The sequence below is a fragment of the Mastigoproctus giganteus genome, chromosome 10, assembly GCF_048544385.1.
Source record: "Mastigoproctus giganteus isolate SK-2022 chromosome 10, ASM4854438v1, whole genome shotgun sequence".
Lineage (NCBI taxonomy): Eukaryota > Metazoa > Arthropoda > Arachnida > Uropygi > Thelyphonidae > Mastigoproctus > Mastigoproctus giganteus.
The window spans coordinates 172,831,273-172,859,158 of record NC_143584.1 but is presented as its reverse complement, the minus strand read 5'-3'; the positions used below and the strand labels follow the sequence as shown (position 1 = coordinate 172,859,158).

Sequence of the window (27,886 nt, the reverse complement as noted above, 5' to 3'; positions counted from 1 at the left end):
ATTCCCGTGTACACTGAACGCTTGCGAAAGTTGCTGCCTTCCTCTGGCAACACATCACTTCCTTCAGCTCCATCAGAGAAACTACACGCGTGATATTTATTTATATAACGTTTTCAATGATTGTGGATAAACTCGATTAATCTAATAGCAGTTCGGTACAGTTTCTGAAATTACAACTGCCAAAAAACATGGGAATATCCAAAGCATTGGTTTATTTAATTTCTGGATGTTGTATTTTATTGTTGATGTTACGTACTATACATGGATTTGAACCTTATGATACAGGTAAGTCATGCTCTCATTGCTCCAATTTTCTCCCTGTTAGGCCACAACACACAATATAGATTAATAATTAAGCCTTTTCCTTCCTTGGCGTTTGGTAGTGGTAGTAGCGCCCTCTTGGATTTGCATTAAATGTTTGACAGTGATACTTTATTAACAGTTTTATTATAAAGTTAAGATTACTTCTTTGAATATTACCAATTTTAAAGTATTATGCGATGGGGTCTTTTCTCAAAATAATCCAGGTTTGTTATAAGTCCTGCACCAGTTTTAAATTTTAATAATTAAAGTTATACAAACGATAGAAGCATTTAGTAAAAATTATATGAAAGTTCAAGTCTTAAAAGTTTTTTATATAATAACTTCATCCACGTAAATCTGATTTTTCTTTTGTTGTATTTATATTTTATCGGTTTCTCTTTTATTTGCAGATATTGAATGACCGTAAATGGGGGCAATTGAAGGAAACGTTAACTGCGTGCTTTGTCTTGCAAAGTTTAATTCAATAACAGCTGTGAGAAGAAAGTTCATTACTCTTTATAAAAAGGATGCACCCGATGAGTAGGTGGATGAAAAATTTTAAAGAAACTGGATTAGTTAATGACAAACCACGATTTAGTGGTTTGTCATGATGGCGGCCATGTTGAAGTGTGGTAATTGCATTAAGAATAAAACTTTAAGATTTCAATTTTCGTATAATTTTTACTAAATGTTTCTGTTATTTGTATAGCTTTAGTTATTAAGATTTCTGTCACATAGATCGAACTATCACTATTTTAGTTTTATTATGGTGACCCAGAATTCATATTAAAATTCTATTTTAATTGTTTTTACAAGGTAATTGTATTATGATATCATGACAACAACAAAACTCTCCGTCTAAGTTTAAAATAAAATTATTGTTATAAGTTAAATCTTATAACTTCAAATGAAAAAAAGGGACCGATAAAATATAATTCAAATAGAATTTTAATTCCAGCAATAAAATTCTACAAATTATTTTTTAAATACAGATTTCTCAATTAAATTCTTTCTTCGGTTTTTTCTATTCTCAAAATCATTAAAAATAGACCAATCAGTCAAAATAAATGAATTATGCCACATAAAATTACTCCTTAATGATGGTTTTCGACTGTTAGTAATCAATTTTGGTTTAATAACTTTTAGTGTACCTTGACGACCGGTGTACTGGATCATCAAACCTCCCGCCAATTGTATATAAGATATCTGCAAATGGACGAATGTCAGCAGGAATTATGAGACCGCAAAGAACGGACGCCTACCAGTCTGGAAGGAACTGCACCGTAATTCTACAACCCCCAGCGGGCTATGGAGTTGTAGTTTCCATAAGAAAAATCGACTTTGATTACATCCCTGGAATATGCGCAGATAGTTTAACGGTAAAATATCAAGTTATGTTTTCATTTTTGAACCACATAATTAATTTACTTCTTTGAAATAGTGGTTTTCAAACTTGATGTCGGGACACTTTTGTTGTCCCATCGTATTGCAGAGAGTTTGAAACCTGAATAAACCTTTTGATTCAAATGCCACATCTCTTTTATTAAAAAAAAAATTACAACTGTAGACTTAATGGTCCTTTAGTTTATTGACAAAGAACTTGAAGTTTTTAACAATTTCTTTTTTTTATTGTAATTCTATTTTGTTTAAAATTAAACTATATTGTATTGTATTATTATATATTATGCAGTGCATACAGAAAAAATGCCAATTTTATTTTAAAATTTTAAAAAGTCGACTTTTCTTAATTTATAGATTATAGTTGGTGAATCTTCATTTACTCTCTGTGATTATGAGAACTCGTTCGATGAGAAGACCTCTTTCTCTACCAACGGTGACATGAAGCTTATTTATTACACACGATCAAGTGTCTGGACGACCAGGTATCGGGTTGGATTCAAGATAGTTTATACAGCATATTCCGAAAGTAAGTTTTAACATTTTTTCACTTCGCATTATTTTACAGATCTTGTAACAGTGTTCTTCAACTGGCATTCAGGGATTACATCCTATAAGTTCTTCACTTGTTCTTAGGACCACCACTGATTGTTTTTTCTTTTTTATTTTTGCTTAAAAGCCATTAAGGCTATGAGGCATCAATGTCGTGCATTCTTCGACCGACTAGTCCATTCATCTGCTGTGATTCCCAAACAGATAGCTTTAACTACTTAAAGGAAATCCAAAATTAAGTGATGAAAAACTCAAAGAAGGAATCTTTGTTGGATCACAAATTAGAAAAACGTTGCATCATAGCAGTATCGAAGCAAACTAATTGACTGTCCCCCAACTTTACACTATCCCCTAACTGCAGAGGTAACTTTACCGACCATACATTTACATGTTTCTTTCGAAGACACCCGACAACACAGATTATTTACAATGAATTTTACAAAAAGAATATGGTAGGTTTGGTCCATTATGAGGAATATGTAGACTCATCGATGATTTTAATTTGGTACCTTTTATAAACTTAACAGCTTTAATTAATGATTATAAAAATTCAATAGGCCAATGATCTTATAACTTCATTTTTTGTTATCAGTTCTCCATAGTTTAAATTTATTCTCTGTAAATTGAAACATTTCATTGCACAACTACTATTTAGTTCATGGTTCAGTATTTTATATTTCCTGATTTTAACTTCACGTTTATATTACGTTTATAATTAAATTTTATTTCTTCTTTTGAATATGGTTATTTAATATTTAAATATTATCAACATTTTATTTTGAAAAGAATTCGCATTTTCAGTTTCAAGTTTATTTTATTCCCATTTATACATTTTTATATGGAAGCCATGTCCTTCTTATTTCAAGAATTTTGTATTCACAAGTTTTTGGTGTTGTTTTTCTTGTTTGCATACATTTTATGTGGGCTTCAATCTCTGATAAAACAGCGATTGAAACCCTTATTTCTGATGTATAGCATCGAATCTGAGATCTGATATTATTTTTCAGCTGACTGCAGTGCCAGTGACAAATTTCAATGCCGAAACAGTAAATGTATCTGGAAGGGATTAACATGCGATGGACACAACAATTGTGGAGATCTTTCTGACGAATCCTACGACAGTGGGGGTGGCTGCAGTAAGTAGTAATTATCAAATCATAAATCTGATTATATATGACAAATATCGAAGTTCGCATAAATTTACTTTGGTTCTAACTATCAAAGTAATTATTGTTCTTTTGTTTCTTTTCGACAGGTTATCCTCAAAATCCCGGAAGATTCATTGCTGGATTGTCTTTTGCTGTACTTTTTGTCATAGGTATAATCATCATAGTTGGAATTTGTTGGAGGCGCCGTAGGAGGGGTCATATAGTACAAACCGGCTTTGTGACAAATCCAATTCAATGTTCACCTGTGACATACGGTTCTGTGAGTACTGTGCAGCCTATTCCTTCTGGATTCACTTCAATAAATCAAACAGGCTTTAAATCAGCAGCTGCTAGTGGATATCCACCTGTAACTCAGCCAGGCTACGTGTCAGCAGTTGCAAGTGGGTATCCTCCTGTAACTCAACCAGTCTACAAACCAGCAGTTGATAGCGGATATCCACCTGCAACTCAACCAGCCTACGAATCAGCAGTTGCAAGTGGTTATCCTCCTGTAACTCAACCAGTTTACAAACCAGCAGCTGATAGTGGATATCCACCTGTAATTCAACCAGGCTACGGGTCAGCAGTTGCTAGTGAATATCCTCCTGCAGCTCAACCAGTCTACAATCCAGTTGCTAGCGGATATCCTCCAACAACTCAACCAGCTTACAATCCAGTTGCTAGTGGACATCCTCCGACAACTCAACCAGCCTACAATCCAGCAAATGGTAATAATTTTTCCGATCTTTATCCACCACCTCCCCCTCCATATTCAAAGTAATCCCGATGCGGGTCATCGAAGAAGAGTAGAAATATGTGATACGTTTTCTAGAACGAAGCCTTTAGTGGACAAACGATGGTGTTTCTCAGTTCTGTCGACTACTGAACTGTACTGACACTTTCTCAAAGATGTAAATACTACAATGAAAAACTAGTCAATATTTCTAAGCCAATAATTTCTTTTGTTGCACTTCTTATATTTTGTACTGTAGATGGAACTGTCTGTGTTTATCGAGAATGTAATGGAGTGGTTTTATTGTAAATAAAAATACGCTGAAAAATTTCTAAATAAGTTGATTATTTAAGTAGAATAATTTCAAAACACACTACCTCAAAATTTTGTATTTTTTATTTATTTGTTTTATTAGCAAAGTACAACAAGCAGTTTCAATAACGTTTCGTTCTTCATCATCGTATTTAAAACGGAGTACATTCCATTCACCAAACTTATTTCCAATTATTTTCTTGCTTTTTTTTGGACTAGTTGGCTGCACTGCACTTTCAAATGGTGCATCATAAATGCGGAAAAGAACAAAAGTTAAGTTTTCCTGTAACCGTTTAGCAATATTAAACGTTGTTTTTTAGTTCCTTAACTTGCAAGTAAGCGTCATAATTCTTGAAAGTATCTATGATGGTAATAAAAGCTTTTCATATCAAAATAGCCAACTCTTTTCAGTTATCTTTCATAAGGAGGCGGAAGTTTACCATCCATTGGTGGAACATTGAAGTTAGTTGGCGGAGCATTGAAATTCGTTGGTGGAGCATTGAAATTCGTTGGCGGAGCATTGAAATTTGTTTGTGGAGTATTGAAATTCGTTGGGCTGCTCAAAGACGCATGCACATCCGTATGAGCAGTCGCAGGCGGAGTAGTTGGAGGAGCAGTAGTTGGCGGAGCCGTATTTGGCTTTGCGATAGTCCTGGTCTGTCTGCTTTCGTTACGTCGTCTTGGACGCCACCCTCTCGGTGGTCTTGCGTCATTTCTTTTATTACGCTTTGCCAATAAAATTACCAATACAATTAGTGCTATTACCAGCACTCCAATACCACTGGATATCCCGAGGATACTCCGGATCGATGTTTCTGTAAAACAGATATTTTCATCTTTTGAAATACATATCTAAGAGTAAATTATAGTTTTTCCAGGAGATTAAAAATGCAAAATAATATCACATTACTACTTACTGCATACATCATTACCGGACTCGTCAGATCTATCACCACAGTTATTATGTCCATCGCACTTAAGCTTGTTCCAGATACACTTTAAATTAGAGCATTTAAAACGATCTCCAGAATCACAGTCATGATCTGGAATAAGCAGAAATCAGACAATAATAGGGCAGACCGAGGGAACGAAAACAAAATAATAAATACAGACATAAAATGTTTATTGTCTTAAGTAACTTCATTATCTGCTTCACTAACTGTTCCACACATCAACCTCAGACCAGAATTATGAGAAGCTTCTCTAATAAGTGTCCATTTCGATTCAGAAAGAGCTCAGGTGTTTGCTGCGACTCCTTAAAGATATAAACTGAAGCAGTCATTAATTACATATATGATGAATTCAAACTGGCATACAAAACTTCTGTAACCAAACGCATGATTGGTATTATCTAAAAAGGGCAAGGAAGCCACACGCTCTTCGCTTCATTACCAAAGAAAAAAAACAAAACAAAACTAAAAATGTATAAAAGTAAATAATAAAAATTAAAAACAAAAGTAGAAATAAAAATACAAAAGAAAATAAACAACATGTGCGTTTTCCTGCTGAGTTGGGTAACTATCTTTGGTTTTCTTTGATTTTTGAATTTCCCCAAGAAGTCAGCCTCAACTATCCACGAAGGTAACTTAATTTCACTTACTTTGATGACTTTCCAGTCACTTACGAGGGGAGGTGGTTCAAAAAAGATTTGTATTCATCCAGAAGTAGTTATGATACAAGGTTGAATCAAACACCGCTTATTACACTTTTTCAACATAGCCACAAGGAAAAATTTTGCCACCTCTTAATATACTTCCGCAGGCCAGTTGTAGAAATCCTCTGACTATCCTTCAAACCACGATTTGATAGCAGAAATCACCCCATCATCAACAGCAAAGCTTTTTCCGCGAAGAAAGGGCTTCAGGGGCAAGAAAAAGGAAGAAAAGAAATCCGAGAGTGAAAGCTCTAGGAGGACACGGCAGTATTTCAGTATTTCCTGACACATCGACAACATTTCATGAGAACATTGTGCCCTTTCCTTCTTCTGGTAAGAGGTCAGAAGTCTGGGAACTCAACTAACAGACACTTTACTCATATACAACTGTTGAGGGATGATGTTCTCCATAGACTCTACACTCATTTGGAGCTCTTCAGTTAGTTCTTTGACGCAAATGCGGCAATATTTGAGGATTAATGCCTGAATTTTTGCAACGGTCTCTTCTGTTGTTGGGCGACCTGGAATTTTGTTGGGCATTCTAGGATTTCTTCATCATGCACTGAGGTCCTTCCACATTTGAATTGTTTATCCCAATGTGTAACAACACCTTACATGGGCAGTGTTCTCCATAAAAAGTAACCAGTTCTTCGTGGATTGTTTTGGGTGTTTTCCCTTGCTGAAAGAGGAGCAGAATCACTGATTTGTATTCCACTTTATCCATTGTGGCACTTCATTCAGTGCTGCAAAGAAAAGAAAAAACAATTTTCAGATCTAAACCAAAATTTGTATGGTTGCTAAAAAGATTTCAAGGTTCAAGGTATCAAACAAAAAAAATTCATCTTTCTGTCACAACTATTTCGGAGTGAATACACATCAACCTCATAGATTTTTTGGTAATTACAGGAAGTTGACAGTGCGAAGCTATTTCGAAACTGCACGCTGTTTGATCAGCTGTATACGTAAAAATTGGTCGAGTCCACTTTGAGCTTATACTTGTACCTGTATTCGTATCTTCCATTATAAAAGTTGCGTTTATTTTCTTATACAAATAATACAAACCATAGAAACACCTCAATAAAATTTTGAATCTGGAGTAGTGGATAACAAGATGGATGAGGGATGCATGTTGTATATAGAGGTAGAAATCACCCTCTGGAAACAAGGAATCGTTGCCAACAAAATTCTCAGCTCTTCTCACTTATTAGCTGCATCACTTTAGTAAATTTTACAAAGTGACTCAGTCTAACAAATATAGATCTATTAAGAAATGACTTACTTATTGAAAATACTGTGAATATCAACTCAAATCCCCCGGTATTTTTTCGTTGTTGTGGTTCAGTGGAATAGATTAAAGTGATGGGTCCGGTAGTGGTAGAATATATTTTAGTTTCTTCGGGCGAGTAGTAATTTTTACAAAGAGTTTTCCTAGAATACCAGGAGGTTATTATCTGCGAAAAAAAAAGAAAAGATAATTGCATAATTAGCTCGACATGGTAGTATAGATACTATATATATATAGTCGTCTACAGCATCTATTTAACGAGATAGATTTTAAAACTGAAAATACAAATATTAAATGTAGTTGAACTGTCGAAATTTAGAAATCATAAATAGAGGAACACAGCATGCATTTTTACCGTTATGTTATTCAGACACATTCCTTCGTTATTCAAGTCGACTTTTCTGACAGCAACTGTAATTCCATAACTGGTTGGTGGTTGAAGAATAACAGTACAGTTTTTGTTGCCTGAGAACGTGTCTTCAGAACGTGGTCTAATCATCCCAACAGAGTTCCATCCAGTTGAAGTAAGACCGTAGATTATAGGTTTCAGTTGGATACCAACACAACTGGTTTCCAGATAGACTGAAAGAAATTAATCAAAACAAAAAGCAATGTGCATAAAATTTTCTAGGGAACAGTAGACTAGAAGCAGCAGAAAGGACGTACACAAAAGAAGGAAGTCAGAGGATAAATCAATCTACCCCTGAAGGTTTTGGGAAAGAAAAGTCTTTATGTCCCATTCCGAATAAAATTTCTACCAAACTTAGTAATATGATTAACATAAAGTCTCTTTTTAAAGATCTAATGTTTGATATATCTTATTAAAGATAACAAATTAATTGAAAACACTGTTATACAATAAAAAAAATTAACTGCTTTATTTTGATCATAATTTTGGACTCATAATCGAAATTATGAGTCCAAAACTTGCATTTCAAAGCCAAATGTTCCTGCCTCCATCTAGCGGCTGTTTGCCACATTATTACTGGAGCTATTTTAATTACTAGAATTGGGACTTCAATTGAGCTAACTATTTAACATTTTTTTAAAAAATTAAATTATATTAATTTTTTTCAAAAGAAAATTACAGAACTACAATCAGATTCCAAAAGTGGGCCAGAGAGAGAAATATTAAATTATAAACGTTAAAAATAAAATTTAAATATAGTTTAATTTTTAATTTAATATTTATAAACCGTTCGCAATGGAAATCAATTTATTAAAAATAAAATAAAAGTATACCAAGCAATTTTAAAAATAAATAAATGTATAAATAAACAAGAAATAAAAATCTATACATTTATTTATAAAAATTATAAAGGATATTATAATCATTTTTGAAAATATATTATATGTTCGATTTTTAAGAATGCTATCTAAAGGTCAAATATATTTTTTTAATTCTCTCAATTTATTAAGAGTATACCTAGGGCATAAGGATACAAAGCAGTTCATATATAAACAATAAAAATAAGTTTCGGTTAAGAAACACAACGTCATAATGACTTACTTGTCCAGTACTCGCATTGATACCCATCATAAAACGTAAAAACTAAAATGGCTGAAAATGTAGAATACCACGAAAGGTCAGACATAATCAGAAAAGCTGCAAAAATAGGACTGCGGGAGAATTTCGACTGTTTAAACATAAGATGGAAGTCATAAGTCCCTTCTGATGACAAAATACACTGCTGAAGGAAATGCTACGCTAAAAGACAGCTGTGTACGCAGTCACGTGACAAATGTAGTAGACGCAAAACGTAAACATGTGATGAGAAATTCTACAAAATGAAAAAAAATATCGTAGACACACGCGCGATATTAACCATCAATTTTTTGTCTTATTTATTTCACAGCTTTAAGACGCTCGTATTTAAATTTTAAAGATAAACTGGTCACTTATAATTAGGTATATTTGCTTATATATTTATTTATTTATTCTTAATTATATAATAACTAATATAATTACACAATACAGGTATTTGTATGTACAATATAACAGTCAATAATGCGCATAATGTACAGGATATAAAATTTCATTAGACAAAACACAGGTGGTTTATATAAGTACATACTACTAAGGGTTTTGTTAAGATGGCCAAACAACAGCTTAGAATTGAATAACACGCTTCGTGCAAATCACGTGCGTGTAATCAAAAGTCTGATTACGTGCTATTGTCTCTCTTATGATCATGATTTATCGAGTTACTAAACAAAGTTAATAAAAACTTCTCGATGTGACATATTATAAGACAATAGGAGGAAAGCATAAAGTTCAGACGGTGTTAACTGCAAGCATTCGATATTACAAGTCCCATTGGGGGATATATCCACCCACTTAATGTTTCGTGGGAGCGTATTACTCTTGGTTTTATTTACGTCTCTATACAGCACATGTAGTTGCCTGTTTTACAACACAAGTAAGTATTAATAATTTATTTCGACGCTAGAGGGAAGGTATGTTCCGAAATATTACCTCCTTTTTCTTCACGCACGCGATTTTTAATTTATTATCATTATTATCTTTCAGTATTTTTTTCTCCTTTTTTATTTTTAGCTTACTTAGATCATGATTGTAATTACTGGACTTTTCCGAAGATATTTTATGTTTGGCCAAGTGGAATTAACTCTGTGGGAATTTTGAGACCCGAAAGAACGAATACATATCGAGGAAATCGAAATTGTTCTTACCTGCTGGAACCCGTTAACGTTTATGGGGTGGTTGTAACTATAAGGAAGATCAATTTTACAATTAATGACTGTAAAGATAATTTGACGGTAAGATATGACAGTTCTTACTTGTGATTCGAATATATTTCTTAAATATTAATTAGAAATATTTTCTAAAATATATTTATTAAATATTAATTGGAAAGATTTTCTACATGAGATATTATAAGAATTAAATAGCTTAGTTCCAAGTTCTTTTATAGTCTGGATAATATACTGTATATATATATATTTTTTTTTTTTTAATAAAAATACAAACACGGAAGTACAAAAAAGGACCAATAGATGGCAGTGTAATATAAATTATAGTAATACAGTTCATATATCTATGCGAACTATTAAAAAGTTTATGTTATTGTGAAACTAATATAAACACCATCTCGCGCACAATCTTCTAAGATTTTGCGCACGATCTTCAAAGAGTGTGCGCAAAATTTTTATCATTTCTAAAATGCGCTTTTCTTGAATTTTTTTTTCAAAATCGTCTTGAGTGCATTTTGTTTTGGTGTAGAGTTTTATTATTATTATTATTATTATTATTATTATTATTATTAGTGAAATTATAGTAGTCTTATAATACCGTGACAAACTGACTAAAAAAATTGAATGGCAAATGCCTAAAAAACGGTACTCACCTTGTATAAATCTGCAATAAATTTATTGGTAAATGGTGGCTGAATTTAGTTTGGAAGAAGCATTAAAAAGAACTAAGGCAGAGAATGGGGTAAAAATATTTTTAAACAAATTTTAAAATGAGCGCAAGGAAGTAGAAGTGCAGATCTCCAATCCTTGGTTGTCATTAAAAGGTTGAAGGACGCGAATGAAAGAAAAGAGAGGACCGGTGGTGCCAATAGTCGTTGCGAGAGACTTTCGTTAAATGAACCGTCATCAGTTGGCAAATGGAAGAGAAGTGAGCGCGTGTTGTATTTAAAGTTGGTCTATACTCTCGTGATGCTCTTTTTGACACGTGGGAACTTTAGCTGCGAGAGGTTCCAAGCCGGTGAGAGGTTGAAGGGAAGTTTTGCGTTAATAATATTGAGATCGGAATGGTGTCGGTACCATTCGATGGTGAGGGCTTCATATTGAAGAATTCTGTAGCTCGATCTAAGTTTAATAATAGTGATGGCAGAGTCAATAAGGGGGGTGTGGTTGTGGTTTTGGGCATGGGTTGTTAACTCAGTGCAGGATTGACCTGTCCTGAAACTGTTGAAGTGGTAGTATGCGCGGGTATTGGAAGTTGTGGAGGAACCGAATTTGGTGGTAGTGCTGCCGATGTAACAGGTGTCGCAGTTTGGTTGGCATTTTATGAGATATATTATATTATTGAGATCATTGATGGGATACTTGTATGTTTCTTTATAAGAATTAAATAGGGAACCTAGTTTATTATAAGTAGAGAAAGTGAGGGAGATGTCGGTATCTTTGAATGTACGTCGGAATTGTGCTGCGAGTTCACTATGGTAAGGGAGAACTATGCGAATATTTGTCTTGTTACTGTGTCTGATGGGGTTATTAATGTTGTTTTTAACGGTGGATATTGTGTGTTGAATGAGTTGAGGGGGATAGCTCCTGGCTATGAATTTATCAGTAAGGTATTGAAAGTTCATTGTGTAGATCGTTTTGTGAAGAGCTGAATTTGATAGCATTGTAGATTTGGTTGTATAGGACGGCTTTTTTGGTACTAAGGGGATGATGTGAAGTGAAATGTAGATATTTACCAGTATGCGTGTTTTTTCTGAAAATCTTGGTATTTAAATTTGTGTCTGTTGTATAAATAGTGAGATTAAGAAAATTAATTTGGTTGTCCGTTCCGATTTCGAGGGTAAGTTTTAGCCTGTCATGTATTGTGTTGAATTTTAAAAAAAGATAGTCTATGGTTGTTCTGTTGCCTATTATTAAGATGTCATCGGCGTAGCGGATGTACAATTTAATTTCAGAAGGGAAGGGAAAGGGAAAGACAGAACAAAGAAATCAATCTCTTTACTTTACAACAGATAGGTATTCGCAACAACATTCTGCCCCACATGTTTGGAATAACCAAGCTACACAAACCTGGCCACCCATTAAGACCTATTGTTTCTTTTAGTAGATCAGCCTTTGCTAATTTATCCACCTTCCTTGTTAAAATTATATCCCCACTCACTCGATTCTCTACATTCAAAATTAATAATACAAACCAAGCGTTCCAAAAAATCAGCAACACCACCATATCCGACGAAGACATATTAGCTTCTTTTGACGTCATATCCCTATACACTAACGTGCATATTCCTTTCACCCTACAAGCATTACGCGTACTTCTAACAGCTGATGACACTTTAACGAAACGTACCTCTCTTTCAGTTGACCACATCCTTGAACTTACCACTCTTTTACTTGACGCTAGATATTTTAGATTTAATAATAAAATTTATCGACAAACATTCGGTTTACCAATGGGTTTAGGCATTTCTGCTCCCCTTTCTGAAATTTATCTCGCCACTATTGAAAACCAAATTTTACAACCTTTCCCTTCTGAAATTAAATTATACATCCGCTACGCCGATGACATCTTAATAATAGGCAACAGAACAACCATAGACTATCTTTTTTTTTAAAATTCAACACAATACATGACAGGCTAAAACTTACCCTCGAAATCGGAACGGACAACCAAATTAATTTTCTTAATCTCACTATTTATACAACAGACACAAATTTAAATACCAAGATTTTCAGAAAAAACACGCATACTGGTAAATATCTACATTTCACTTCACATCATCCCCTTAGTACCAAAAAAGCCGTCCTATACAACCAAATCTACAATGCTATCAAATTCAGCTCTTCACAAAACGATCTACACAATGAACTTCAATACCTTACTGATAAATTCATAGCCAGGAGCTATCCCCCTCAACTCATTCAACACACAATATCCACCGTTAAAAACAACATTAATAACCCCATCAGACACAGTAACAAGACAAATACTCGCATAGTTCTCCCTTACCATAGTGAACTCGCAGCACAATTCCGACGTACATTCAAAGATACCGACATCTCCCTCACTTTCTCTACTTATAATAAACTAGGTTCCCTATTTAATTCTTATAAAGAAACATACAAGTATCCCATCAATGATCTCAATAATATAATATATCTCATAAAATGCCAACCAAACTGCGACACCTGTTACATCGGCAGCACTACCACCAAATTCGGTTCCTCCACAACTTCCAATACCCGCGCATACTACCACTTCAACAGTTTCAGGACAGGTCAATCCTGCACTGAGTTAACAACCCATGCCCAAAACCACAACCACACCCCCCTTATTGACTCTGCCATCACTATTATTAAACTTAGATCGAGCTACAGAATTCTTCAATATGAAGCCCTCACCATCGAATGGTACCGACACCATTCCGATCTCAATATTATTAACGCAAAACTTCCCTTCAACCTCTCACCGGCTTGGAACCTCTCGCAGCTAAAGTTCCCACGTGTCAAAAAGAGCATCACGAGAGTATAGACCACTTTAAATACAACACGCGCTCACTTCTCTTCCATTTGCCAACTGATGACGGTTCATTTAACGAAAGTCTCTCGCAACGACTATTGGCACCACCGGTCCTCTCTTTTCTTTCATTCGCGTCCTTCAACCTTTTAATGACAACCAAGGATTGGAGATCTGCACTTCTACTTCCTTGCGCTCATTTTAAAATTTGTTTAAAAATATTTTTACCCCATTCTTTTTAATGCTTCTTCCAAACTAAATTCAGCCACCATTTACCAATAAATTTATTGCAGATTTATACAAGGTGAGTACCGTTTTTTAGGCATTTGCCATTCAATTTTTTTTATTATTATTATTATTGAGGAAGAGAGAGAAGTGGAAGGGAATCAACAAGAAAGAGAAGAATGATGATATCCAGCTCAGGACCCTGAGTGTACCAAGCCCATACTCACCAGATGTGAGGCCTTGGGTTTAATCATAATATAGAGAGATTCTTTTTAAATGTAAACGCTCGTCATTAAAAAATTCTCTAGCAGCCCATTCCCGAAAGGAATTTATACTGGGTCATCGAACTAAAATGCAACCTCCTTCGCCAAAATTTTATTCAAAACGAATACAGAATTTAATTAAAATTGATACCTCGCTGGAAATGTCTTCTTCCCCTTGTAGAATACAATTCACTCTTTTTACAGCCTACAAAACTTTCGAGCATACAGGCCAGTAAGGCTCCTGGGGTTGATGGCATATACCCTATAATTTTAAGGGAGGCGGCAAGTGAGTGCATTGAACCATTGAGGCTAATTATGCGAGCATCACTGGACTCGGGAGTGATTCTGTTGGATTGGAAAAGTGCCAATGCGTCTCCAATACATAAGGGCGGTTCTAAGAGTGAGGTGGGAAATTATCAGCCGGTTAGTCTAACTTCAGTAGTAGGGAAAATCATGGAGACAATGATCAATGTTGGAATTCAGGATCACTTAGATAGAAATGAAATTCTGAAGGATACTCAGCATGGTTTTGTAAAGGGAAAATCATGTTTAACTAATCTGGTTAGCTATTTTGACAGGGTCACTCAAGAGCTGGACTTTGAGAATAATTTCGACATTGTTTCTTTGGATTTCAGCAAGTCCCACATGAGCGATTACTTTATAAGCTGGAACAGGTTGGAATCACATGGAAAATCCTTAGATGGATAGCTGGATGGCTTCAGGGCAGGAGACAGAGGGTTGTAATAAATGATTATTCCTCAGATTATTCAACAGTGGCCCTAATACTGATCCCCAAGGATCAGTATTAGGGCCACTGTTGTTTTTGATTTTCATAAATGGCATCGATGAAGGGATAGAGGGCGTGATGTCTAAATTTGCAGATGGTGTAAAGATTTAGAGTAGTTAATGATTGCCGCCAAGCAGAACTTCTTCAGAATGACCTACATAGACTTCAGGGACGGTAAAAAAAAATGGCAGCTATGCTTTAATTCAGCAAAGTGTAAGGTATTGCACCTGGGGAACAGTAAACCCAAAATAACTTATACACTTGGCGGAGTTGAACTAATGCCGGTAGTGGAGGAAAGGGACTTGGGTGTTACGATACGGTCCGACTTTGTTCTCTGAGCATTGTAAACAGGTTGAAAGAAAGGTCCATTGTGTCCTATCGATGATGTATCGAACAATTGATAGTAGAGATAAGGACGTGATAATCCCATTGTATAAGGCTATTGTTAGACCACACTTAGAATACTGTGTTCAGGTATGGAGACCGTACCTAAAGAAAGACATTGTGCTTTTTGAAAGGTTCAGAGACGGGTAACTCGCCTGGTGAGATCAGCAAAACGGCGTCCATAGGAGGAAAAGCTTCGAATATGTGGGTTGCAGAGCTTAGAAACTAGGCACCTTAGAGGAGACTTGACTGAGGTGTATAAGACAAAATGAATGAGGAAGGAATTTTTAAGGTTATAAATGATGCTAGAACTAGGGGACATAAATGGAAATGTTTAGATTGGACTGCAGGAAGTTTAATTTTAGCCAGCGAGTTATAAATTACTGGAATAAGTTGCCTACATAGGTGGTAGAGGCTGACAGTTTAGGGTAATTCAAAAGTCAGCTGGATAATTACCTAGGTGAGGAGAGAAACGCCTAGGTTGTCCATTTCCTTTTCTCTTATTTATTAATTATTTTTTCTTCTATTATTATTATTATTATTATTATTATTATTTTATTCTTATTTTATTTTATTTATTTTTTGTTATTTTATTATTATTATTATTATTATTATTATTATTTATTTTTTTATTATTATTTTTTTCTTTTTTGGCTGGTGCTGCATAAGTCAAAGGCTTCCTTCCATCATGTGGCCATTGCTAATACTAATACTAAAGGTTACTTTTATTTCGCAGATTACAACTGATTCGTCGGAGGAAACACTTTGCGGTGCTGATGACTATTCTAAGGAAAACAAATCTTATGCTTCTGTTGGGACACTTAAATTCCACTTTGCCACAAAATCAAATGTAACCCAGAATACATCTGGATTCGAACTGGTTTTTTCAGCTTACTCTGATGGTAATTATGTGTGACTTATTCCATATAGTATATGCGAATTAAGGATTAGAATGATACATGGATGATAGTGTTTTTTGCGTGAGTCCGCTAATATTATAATCTAGTACGATTCTAATAGATACGTGAAACGGTCAGAATAGCTAGTATCCATCTACGGACATAATTTCTTTTGGAATTATTTTATTCAGTTATTATTATTATTATAACTTTTTCTCCTTATGGGATTTTTTCCAACCAGTCATGGGTACTGGTACCGAGTGCATGGGGTGGTTGGTTGTGCCCAGTTACTATTATTATTGTTACTACTGTTGGTTGAGGAACTCTGTGACTATCCTACAGGTTTCCAGAATCGCAGCTTTCTGGCGTTCCATGTAAGTATCATGGTGCCAAAGAGTTTCTTATGGAAACTCTTTGGCACCATGCCAGTGGTTGCTACGCTGATTGGGTTGGTCTTTACGTGTTCCATATGCCACATTTCTCTGAATTCCTGACTTAGGTCTGTGTACCTCCTGATCTTTTCCCCGTAGGTTCTGTGGAGGATGCTGGTGTTGGGCACCACTTTGTCGATTCAGTTAGGTAGCCCTTTCCTTCTTGTTGATGAAATTTATGTCTAGTATGTCATGAGTGGTCGTCTTGTCCGTTATTATGGCAAAGTTCCAGTATAGTTTGTGAGTAGGGGTCTCTAGTACGGCCTGAGGTTCGTATTTGTAATAAGGTGCACTTTCTTTGATTAACTGGTAATTTTTTGCCAGCTTCTGATGTATTATCCTGGTGACCTGGTCATGTTTGTGAGTGTACTCCGTCTAGTGATCACCCAGCACCCTGCTGTGATAAGCTGGATAGTTTCTGGGTTCTGGCGGCATCGTCAACATGTGTCATCTGTCACTCCGGGTTCCTTGGAGATGTATTTTCTGTAGTTTCTTTTGCTGATCTAATCTGGATGGCGAGCATAAATTCTTCGGTTTCGAGGAAGAGCCTCCCGCTGGTGCGTTGGAAGCCATCTTATCTATATAGTCTTAATGGAAGTCATTATAGTGTCTGCCATGAAGTGCCTTCTTCACTCATTGATTTTTATTACTGCACAATTCTTTATTTCTACCACAATCATTGATGCAGATAGAAAGTTAACCAATAATGAAGGAATACAAAAATATTTATTAACCTTACTCTTATACATATTTCAATTTTTAAATTAAAATTTTTTGGTGAAAATTTACCCCCAATGTCATTGCTGCTGGGTTATATTAGTGACCAATTTTCTATGACCTTCATGTGGCATTTTCCATCTCTTTTAACCTTCATTTATGACATTTACCGGCTCCTTTTAACCTTCATATGACATTTACCAGCTCGTTTTAACCTTCACATGATATTTATCACGTCTTTTTAACCTTCGTATGACATTGAACCATTGATAAACAATACCCACGCATTGGTTTCAGATCATATTTCTAAATTGCTTCTGAGATAGAGAGAGAGAGAGAGATTATTCACAAAAACTGACTTGAAAAAATAAAAAGTTTGTTTGTTTTGTGAAATATCTTTAAAACAATTTATGGTTTCAGTGGAGTCTTAAAAATTCTCGTGGCTGTTTTTGATTATAGTCCATCATAATAATATCGGTTTACTTTTGTGTCTAACTCTGATTTTTTTAATTTTTATTTTCAGATGATATTTGCATTGGCAAGGATCGATTCAAATGTGAAAATGGAAGGTGTATCTGGAGAGAGCTCACTTGTGATGGCCACAATAACTGCGGTGACCATTCTGATGAGCAGTGCTCCACTTCATTTCAACCTCAGAAAAGTAAGTACATTGTTTATACACATTAATTCACGTGCCAATTGTTCGATATTTATTTCATAATAATTAGTGTAAACGGTTAATTTAAATATTATTATTCATTAAACAAAATTCCAACAAGATTCAGTTTATTGGTGATTAATATCTTTGCGAATTTTAATTTGCTGATTGCGAATATATGTTTACTTTTTGTATAGCATCAATGTTTTGCCATAATACTATATTAGACTTATTTAGAAGCAAGACTGTTTCCTGGAACCAAGGATTGGTTGCTACACTGGGTGCACAAGGCTTTAATTCAAATCTGGCAGACCGTTCTCTTCTCCTGTAGTGCTAATCTACTTCTCTGCTGTCCCACAGGCAACAAAGCAAGGGAACGTAGTGAATCCATCTGGAAACCCAAGGAACTCCAGCACCTTGTCTTCACATTATAAAGTGCCCAACAGACATTCCATTTATACTGGAATGTCTGTTGAGCACATATGCTGGTCATACGTGGTCTTCTCTTATATGCCTCCATAGTATGTAAAGTAGTCTTCTTTAATATGAACAGAGTACGCAACATTGTATATTCTATTTGTAAATATTCCCATATCAAAACGGCTTTCATAACTTTAACTTGAACTGTTGTCTGTTGAAAGATGCCACTCTTTTGGAGTGGCATCTTTCAATTACAATGAAATTTTATCATAGGCCAGAGAGTCTGGTACGCGTTTATTCTTTAAAGAGAATGCCAGAATTCCAGTGTTAATATTAACATTTTTTTCAGTATTTTCCTTATTTGATAATATTTATGTGTTCATCTATCTTTTCCAGATCCATCCAAACTGTCGGCAGGGGCTGGTGCAGGTATATCCCTAGCAGTGGTAATTGTCTTCGTACTGTTTATTAGTAACGGTGTTTATTGTTATCGACTACATCGAAAACAGCGCTTAATAGAAGAATAAAATGTTGAATCTGTCATTGTCCTTATAAAAATCAGTTTGGATTTACAAGAGACCATGTGGAAATCCACTGAATATTATAAAACCCCATCTAAATATTATTAATAAAGCCGTAGTGTCTCAAGGCTTGAACACGAACTGACATGAATTCAGCAAGACTCTTGATCACTGCAACGTCCTTTTTGACATATTCAGAAACTTGGACATATAGACTATTATTAACCAATGCGATCGAAACTAGCTAAACCCTGAAAATATTGCAGATATTCTTGTTTATTGCACAACAGCTTTTGTGAAGTGAACTGAGTCCCTCTATTTTTTAGTTAATCTGGATTCTGCTCGTCTTGATTGATGAATGATTGTTTACATCTCAGTTCTCTTCTGAAAGATCCAACGAGAAGGATAGTAGGACTCGAAGATTTTCTCCTCCTTAACGAGGAAATCCTACCTTGTCAGTCGTCCCACTTGAACGAATTATCTTATCAATTTGCAATTATAGAACAACATACCAGCATGAATGACATTGACACTCTATTTATTATACCTGCAGATGATGGAAGACAATCGTTCATTTCTAGGGCCAATATCTCTTACACTTGTAACTCCGACCACCCAAAGAACAGCTAATTGCACAATACAGATGCCAGCCGTATGCATTCTCATGCTCTGAAATTAGTATACACAGGAATGCAAAAGTTTCAGTAGCTCCTGCCAAAGCTCTCCAATAATGACACTATACTCGACGTCTTCAAAGTTTCGTCGTGTCGCTGAGTTCTCCAGGTTACCTACACTGAGTGGACAGAAATCATGGGACACCAACTTAGTAACGGGTAGGACCACCTTTCGCCCAGATAAGAGCAGTCACAAGGCGAGGCATTGAGTCCACTATTTCACGAAAGCGTTCAACAGGAATTTCCATTCATGCTTGCTGCACAGCTGTCCATAATTCTGTCGCATTCCTGGCTGGAGGATCCAAATCGTTAATGGATCTTTCCACAACATCCCAAAGATGTTCCACAGGGTTCATGTCCGGTGAACGGGAAGGCCATTCCCTGGCGGTAAAATCTGCAGAATGATCCTCAAACCCTGTTCAGGTCACCACGGCTCTGTTGGGAGACGCATTGTCCTGCTGGAAGAATCTATTGCCCTGTGGGTGCACGATGACCATGAATCGATGTAGATGGTCTGCAAAGATAGACATGTAACCTGGACCGTTTATAGATGCGTCTAGACATACCAACGTGTGCCAGTTGAACACCCCCGCGCCTCACCATTACCAACCGTCCACCTGCCTGGAAACGGAACTCATCGAACCAGGAGACCCGTCTCCAATCATTCAAGGTCCAGTGCCGATGTTCTTTCGCCCAGTTGAGGAGTAGGGTTCTATGTCGTGGTGTTATCAACGTGACTCTGGTAGGTCAGCGGCTTCCGTAACCTATTGCGGCTAATGATCGCCTGATGGTCTTGGTGGAGACGTTTCTGGCACCTTCTTCGTTGAAGTCAGCGGTGATTTGTGCCACTGTCGCTCTCCAATTGGCTGAAACAATGAGGCAAATGTCCACGGCCACGTTCATCCACCACCTTTCTCCGTCCACAGCGCTGTCCACGATGAGTTGTTATTCTGGAAATGGCGTATTCCCGATACGCTCTTGATACTGTCGAACGGGGATAGTGCAATTTCTGTACCATCTCCGCGATAGAGTGACCCATGCGTAGGGCGTCCACAATCATCCCTCACGACGTTTATCCATACTGATATCGAATTACAGTCTATGTGGATGCAGTGTACCTATATACCTGCCAAGCGGTGGGTTCGTCCACTAGCGAGAGGGGTGACAACGTCGTTTGCCCAGGAATCAGGTGTCCCATTAATTCTGCCCTTTCAGTGTACACGCGCACATCAAGTGGATCGCTTTCATAAGCTCCCTAACACATGTGATTGTGAAAGCCATTGACGTCGTTTAATTCTAAAGAAGACAATATGGCCAGGCGTATTGATAACTAAAGTGTTAGGAAAGTTTTTAACTGCTGCATGCACGTGCCCAATTTGTGTTGTTAAATTTTTTGTTTATAATTTTTTGCCGTTCTGTATGTATTTCATTGTTTATATTTTACATTTTTTGTAAAAATTTGTAAAAAAATAAAAATAAATTGTTAATTGGTGATTGGATATTAATGATTATTTATTAAATATTACGAAACTTGTTTATGAAACACAGATCGCCCATGTGTTTTAATTTCTTTCCCATTCATTTAAAACATTTCCACTCTCTTCACATCTTTTGAAATCAGAAGACGCTTTGGATTTTGTGGATCTCACACAAGAAACTTTGAGATGGCTGCATGTATTACTTTATCCACATCACAAAAATTGTGCTCTCTCTCTCTCTCTCTCTCTCTCTCTCTCGATTAGCAGGTTCCCCTGTATCCTTAACGCCTCCTCATCGCCACAGCTACAGACTCTTGCTGCATTCTTGTTCAAATGTGTTCCATCTCTACGAAATAGATTCCTTCCAGATAACAAACCATTCCACGCTGATAAAAATATCCTCCAAAAGCTTAACAGAATCTCTCAAGTATGGACTCAATCCACAAAGCTTTCAGACATAAAGTCCCTCCTATCATACCTAGGTAGAATTGCAAACACATTTACAACTTCACTGCATTTTTTTCAGCATGGTTCTATAATTACCCACCAAATCATTAGTTACTACGCAATCAAAATTGTTAGTTTCCATTTGATGATTGGCTCAGATTAACCTTCAGAAGCGTGTAATACGTCTCAATAGTTACTGTGGATCTTTTGGACAGAAAGCGATCCAATGGTTACCACAGTGGTAGTGATTATCATCCTTCCACAACATGTGGAAAAGCCTGGGTTCGAATCCCGTATCCACGGAAGGAACATTTCTTGGCTGTTTTCATATCTTTGTCGATTTAGTCGGCAATAGCGTGATTTCTTCATTTTATCATCTAGAAACTCAAATTTTTCTTCCAGTAGAACGGACAAACCGACAATACAAGCAACATACAGAGGGAATACACGAACACACGTAGCCTTAGTTTCTTCCAATCAAATTATAAACAGCTCCACCAAATTTAATTGATGTAGGCGTCCAGTGCAATATTACTTTCGTGTGACATAAGCACTGGAAAAACTAAATTGACAGCAGGAGTCTACTAGAGGTAGTCTACTACTGTTAATTATACTCGTCTCAGTCAAATGACTGAGACGAGTATAATTAACAACTGTGCAGAAAGGTAGAGCGGGCCAACAGAGTGGATTGTCTTAAAATGGGGGATTCTCCAGATATTGAAAGAATTGTGAAAGTTGGTCACCCATATAGTAGCAGAAAGTTTCTGGATTTATCAGATGACTGGTTTCTGCTGTAGCATATTAGAGAAGCAACAAGAGAAAGCAATACCTTGATCTGATTACCAGCAGTGACTCGTATCATGCATAGCTGTTGGAACGAGTACAGAGAAGGGCAACAAGATTAGTGAATGGAACAGAGGAGTGGTCTTATGAAGAAAGTCTTAAATTTTGCAAATTACAGTGTCTGGAGACTAGGCACCTGCGAGGTGATCTGATGGAGGAGTATAAAGCCTTGAATGGTTTGAGCATGCTCAATGCTGATGGGATTCTTCCTCTTGCTCAGAATAATCACCTGAGATTGCATAAATTCAAATTGAGGAAAGACAGATGTAGGATAGATGTGCAGAAGTTTGCCTTTAGCCAGTCTTTAGCAGAATTAAGCTTCATATGGTACTGCTTGAGTTGTAACGGACTCATTTGACGAGATGAATATCGAAAAGTTTGACTGGCCAGTTAAGGAGGCTAGGCGAGCTAATATACATTATGATAAATCCTTGGCTAAGAAAACAAAGAAAAGTAGCAAAGTATTCTTTGCTTATGTTACCACTAGAAATAAAAGGATAAGCCACATTGGACCACCAAAAATAAATGGCATAACTATTGATGAACCTGCTCAATTTTCTGACAAACTGAATAAATATTTTGCATCTGCATTCCAGTGTGAAGACAGTTTAGGGATGGAACACTGAAGTATTCCAAGTGATAACTGGGAGATAAATGATTTTCTTATAAGCGAGAAGAAAGTAGAAGAGAAATTGTTGAAGATAAAAGTAAAAATGGTGTCTGAAGCTATTCGGATCTATTAAAGAAGCATAAAAAGAAGTAAACAAACCATCTGCCATAATTATGAGAACGTCCTTGGATTCAAAGAAGATTGCTACATATTGGAAGTTTGCAAATCTCTCGTGTTCAAAAAAAAAGGGGGAGATATGAGAGCAATTATAGACCTATTAGCTTGATTTTTGTTAAGCTAGTATGTATTAATCCTAATATAATCCCTGTGTTAATGCTAGTACGTATTAATCAAATTTTTATTAATACTGGTACTAATAACTGAAGACAACTATGTTATTGGATACAAGTTCATTATGAAAAGAATTCAAGGGATTTATTATTGAAATATCTGCTTTTGTTCCAATGGAGATGTCTCACAAAAGAAAGGTGACCAAGTTGATAACCAAAGAAGTTAAGGGCTTAACTTAGCAAAAGAAAAATGGCACAGGATAGCTACAAACCATTGCGAGATATTGCTTTGTATGGGTATTATAAACGTATATGTAACCATAATTGGTTAGTGATTTATTCCAAGGTCTTCTGTAAATTCTAAAAGCTTTTCTACCCTTCTGAATTACAAATAACCTAAAACCAATACCGGAAATTATTAGTAAGAGGAGTACCACGCCGGAAACCTCGGGAAAATTGAGACACGCTTACCCCGTTATGGGTATTGTGCTTAGGGACAGTAGGATCCCAGCGCTAACATCTATGATAAGAACACAAGTTTGACAAGTATTTCCACTGGCACATATATGTGTAAGAAAACCACTAATGGAATAAGACAGGCGAAAGCCAAGTACGAGAAATCACTAGCAAATAGAGGAAAAGTGGAGACCAAGAGCTCTTTTCCTACAAGGATACAATACAGGCGCATCTCAATAGGAATGGTATCCTTAGTGGACCACCACAGCATGGGTTCATGAAGAGGAAGTTTTGCCTGACCAATCTAGTTGATTATTATGACGAAGTCATAAAATATTTGGATGCAAGAAATAACTTTGATATTATTTACCTTGACTTGACTTCAGTAAGTTTTTGAGATGGTTCCACCACGAAATGCTATTATATAAGCGGAAGAAAATTGGAATTGGAAGAAAACGAGATATAAATTGAGATTATAAATATTAAGAGCAAAGTGGAGGAGAAATTGTTGAAGTTAAACATATGGAAGGCACCTGAGGTGGACGAGATCTATCCAGTTATATTAAAGGAAGCAGCAAATGAAGTAAGCAAACCTTTAGCCATAATTATGACAGCTTCCTTAGACTCAGGGGATGTCCCCATGGACTGGAGGTGTGCAAATATATCACCAATTCACAAAGGGGGTTCAAAAGGTGACACAAGTAACTACAGACCTGTTAGTTTAACTTGTGTTCCAGGGAAAATAATGGAGGCACTGATTAAAGAACCATTGCAGGATCATCTAGACAAGGCTGTACTAATAGTTAAGACGCAGCATGGGTTTGATAAAGGGAGGTCTAGTCTGACCAATTTGATTAGATATTATGATGTAGTCACAAAGAAACTGGATGCAAAAAATAATTTTGATATCATATATTTGGATTTCAGGAAAGCTTTTGACACTGTTGCACATGGAAGACTGCTGCACAAATTGGAGACGCATGGCATTAAGGGTAAATTGCTACAATGGATAAAGGGATGGTTGAGTGGGAGAGGACAGAGTGGTAATCAATGGACACTGCTCTTCGTGAACAAATGTTATTAGTGGAGTCCCACAGGGTTCGGTGTTGGGTCCACTGTTGTTTTGTATATTTATCAATGATATTGATGAAGGTATATCAGGTTTAATATCAAAGTTTTCAGATGATACAAAGATTGGCAGGGTTGTTAACGACAGTAAAGACAGTATGTTACTCCAACTGGATCTAGATAAGTTGGGCAAATGGGCTGAGAAGTGGCAACTGAAGTTTAACATTGACAAATGCAAAGTACTGCATATGGGTAGCAATAACCGATGAGAAACGTACCAACTGCGTGGTACTACACTCAGGGAAGTGGAAAGTGAAAAAGACTTGGAGGTAATTGTGCAGTCAAATATGAAGTTCGCTGAGTAGTGCAGACGGGCTGCCAGGGCAGGTCATGGAGTCTTGTCAATGATATATAGGAATTTTGCGAGCAGGGACAGGGAGGTGATTATCCCATTATACAAAGCAATGGTCAGGCCACATCTTCAGTACTGCGTACAGGTCTGGAGGCCTCATTTTAGGAAGGATGTAGCTTTGCTAGAACGAGTACAAAAAAGGGCAACAAGATTGGTGAGGGGAAAAAAGGGGTGCTCTTACCAAGAAAGGTTTAAGTTCTGCAAATTAGCGCCTGGAGACTAGGCACCTGCGCAGTGATCTGATTGAGGTGTATAAGGCCTTGGATGGGTTGAGCAAGCTGAATGCTGATGGGATTCTTCCTCTTGCTCAGACTAAAAACCTGAGGGGGCACAGTTTCAAATTGAGGAAAGAGAGTTGTAGAATAGATGTGCAGAAATTTGCCTTTAGCCAGCAGGTAGTTGATTGCTGGAACAGACTTCTATCTGCTGTTGTGGAAGTTGATAGGTTAAATAAATTTTAAGGCTGAGTTGGACAGGCATTTGTAACGAATTGAGGGGTGAAATGGGAGGGTTTTTTTTTTTTTTTTTGGCTGATGCTGCATAAGCTTGCTTTCTTGCATCGTATGCCTCTACTAATGCTAATGCTAAATGGACGTATCTTAGGGTGGACAGTCTAGCAAGTGGAGTACCTCAGAGATCTATATTGGGAAAACTTCTATTTCTTATTGTCCTTAATCACAGTGACGAGCGAGTACAGAGGAAGTTATAAATCTGTCGATAATTTAAAGGTAGGAAGAGTAGTTAATGACAAGAATCAGGCCATTTGCTTCAGAATGATTTAGATCAATTGCAGAAACGGTCTGAAAAATGGCAACTGAAGTTTTAATGCCTCTATATGTAAAGTTTTTGCATCTAGAAAACAGAAACCCAGAAGTTACGTTACAACTTTGGAGGAATGGAATTAAAAGCGGTTAAGAGGAGAAAACATTGAGGATTACGATTCAGTCATACAAGAAATAAATTTCCACTCAATGTAATCAGGCAGCTAGGAAGGCACTTGATGTTTTGTCAATGGTACCTAGGACCTTCAGAACTAGGGAAGAGGATGTCATCATACCTTTGTAAAAAGTGACGGCGAGACCTCGTTTAGCACTTTGTGTTGTAGGTGGAGGCCACCACACTTAAAGAGAGATATAGAACTTCTACAAAAGATTCAGAAGAAGACAACCAGATTGATAAGGGCTGCTAATCGATGTTCATATGAAGAAATGGCTTATGAGGTAGGGACTGACAAGCTTGGAATCTTAGAATTATCTTAGAAGGGACCTGACAAAGGAATGGAATTAGTAAAATGGACAATGGAGGTAAATTTTACAGACAGAAGGGACTCGTGAAGAACTCATGGGGCACACAAAAAAAAAGTGGTGAGTAACAGAATGCTGGTTCTTATGAAGTTTACTTTCGGGTATCGTATTGTAGTGGAAGCGGAGAATTTGGCAAGTTTAATAACGATGTGTTTGAACAAAATCTTCCATCTCTAGATGACGTAATTTTGAAATTTTCAAAATAACTTTGAATTTATTTTTTGTATTATGCATTTTAAAATGAATCTTGTATTTATATAAAAAAAAACACTGTTCATATTTAAGTTTAAAGTTTGGGAATGGATAAGAATAGAAAGGTCAATGAAATCACTCTTTCAACAGACAACAAAAACTAATCAAGAAAACTTTGAACTAAGTACACCTACTTCTAGATGAAGGAATAAAGAGTTTAGATAAAGAATCTTATCACAAAACCACAAGAAAATCAAAGCACAGAGAGCAAATAGATTTTACTTCACGTGATATTAAAGAAATTTTCTGATAAATACGTTTTAAGATGAAAATCGAAGTAAAAACAATTTGTGCGTAGTTGGGACATCTTAGAATGTCTGGAAGTCAATTTGTTCAATAGAAGTATGCATCATGGTGTATTCAATAGCGATGTGTTTTTTGTTTGTTAATTTGTACAACAGCTACGAAGGATTAACTTATAATAAAAGTGAGTATTCAGTACGAATTGATTCCTCTGATTCTGATCTGGAAGGCGTTTCTTTTGGTCTTTGGCTTCTGTAAAGCAGCAAACTTTGAACTAAATTTTCTCAAATACCACGAGTTTCATAATTATTGAACATTAATGTAGAAAAGTTCGAATACCATCTATACAAAAAGAAAATTTGATGGTTTTTTTTTTAATGTTGAGCTACTTATTCGATTTTATTTGAATAAAAGTGTACTGTAAATTAATTTTATTATGATAACAGACTTTTATAAAGCCGCGTGTATTTTTTACAAGTTACTGCATTTCAATGCCAACTAATAATTGCTTTTAATTTTTAAATATTATGTTTAGCGTGTGTTTTTATTACTTATTTTTGAAAAACACTCCAACCGTTTTACCCAATCAATCCGTGACATATCCTGTCAATAATTTATTAAAGATTCTTTCTGGAATTTTAAATTATGTGAATGAATCGCAAGAAATGTGAATCTTCTTTAGCGTTTGTATACTTATTTGGTAATATCTTTGTATAAAGAGAAGTTAAATCTTTGATGATCTGTAATTATTACTCCTAAATCTGTAAAGAATTACTTCTTTTCTTTCCTATAACTGTTTCGTAGCCTATTTGGGTTCAAAATGCAATCATTGGAGTTATCCTGAACGCTATTACGTTTGGCCCACTGGAATTAATTCGGTAGGAATATTG

The 27,886-nt window shown here is 36.0% G+C and overlaps 2 protein-coding genes across 2 annotated transcripts; one reads left to right on the top strand and one right to left on the bottom strand.

Moving 5' to 3' along the window:
• The first annotated feature begins 65 nt into the window (after positions 1 to 65).
• On the top strand, positions 66 to 4,353 carry LOC150079496 (uncharacterized). Its single transcript, XM_090384003.1, has 5 exons — positions 66 to 285; positions 1,450 to 1,682; positions 2,059 to 2,230; positions 3,261 to 3,389; positions 3,509 to 4,353. Exons 1-5 carry the CDS (start codon positions 189 to 191, stop codon positions 4,180 to 4,182), a joined length of 1,305 nt encoding a protein of 434 aa, XP_090240129.1. The 5' UTR covers positions 66 to 188; the 3' UTR covers positions 4,183 to 4,353.
• A 468-nt stretch (positions 4,354 to 4,821) lies between these two features.
• LOC150079495 (uncharacterized) lies at positions 4,822 to 9,003 on the bottom strand. Its single transcript, XM_090383449.1, has 5 exons — positions 8,896 to 9,003; positions 7,741 to 7,967; positions 7,380 to 7,551; positions 5,364 to 5,489; positions 4,822 to 5,261 (listed from the first exon to the last, which is right to left on the bottom strand). Exons 1-5 carry the CDS (start codon positions 8,978 to 8,980, stop codon positions 4,858 to 4,860), a joined length of 1,014 nt encoding a protein of 337 aa, XP_090239575.1. The 5' UTR covers positions 8,981 to 9,003; the 3' UTR covers positions 4,822 to 4,857.
• Between the last annotated feature and the right edge of the window lie 18,883 nt (positions 9,004 to 27,886).

Excerpts from the sequence above, each read along its gene's own strand:
- LOC150079496 (XM_090384003.1), top strand. The coding sequence starts at position 189 with ATGGGAATATCCAAAGCATTGGTTTATTTAATTTCTGGATGTTGTATT. Across the intron at positions 1,683-2,058 it reads TATGCGCAGATAGTTTAACG|ATTATAGTTGGTGAATCTTC; the intron begins GTAAAATATCAA and ends CTTAATTTATAG. Across the intron at positions 2,231-3,260 it reads TTATACAGCATATTCCGAAA|CTGACTGCAGTGCCAGTGAC; the intron begins GTAAGTTTTAAC and ends ATTATTTTTCAG.
- LOC150079495 (XM_090383449.1), bottom strand. The coding sequence starts at position 8,980 with ATGTCTGACCTTTCGTGGTATTCTACATTTTCAGCCATTTTAGTTTTT. Across the intron at positions 5,490-7,379 it reads ATTCACAGTATTTTCAATAA|ATCATGACTGTGATTCTGGA; the intron begins GTAAGTCATTTC and ends TGCTTATTCCAG. Across the intron at positions 5,262-5,363 it reads GTCCGGTAATGATGTATGCA|AAACATCGATCCGGAGTATC; the intron begins GTAAGTAGTAAT and ends TCTGTTTTACAG.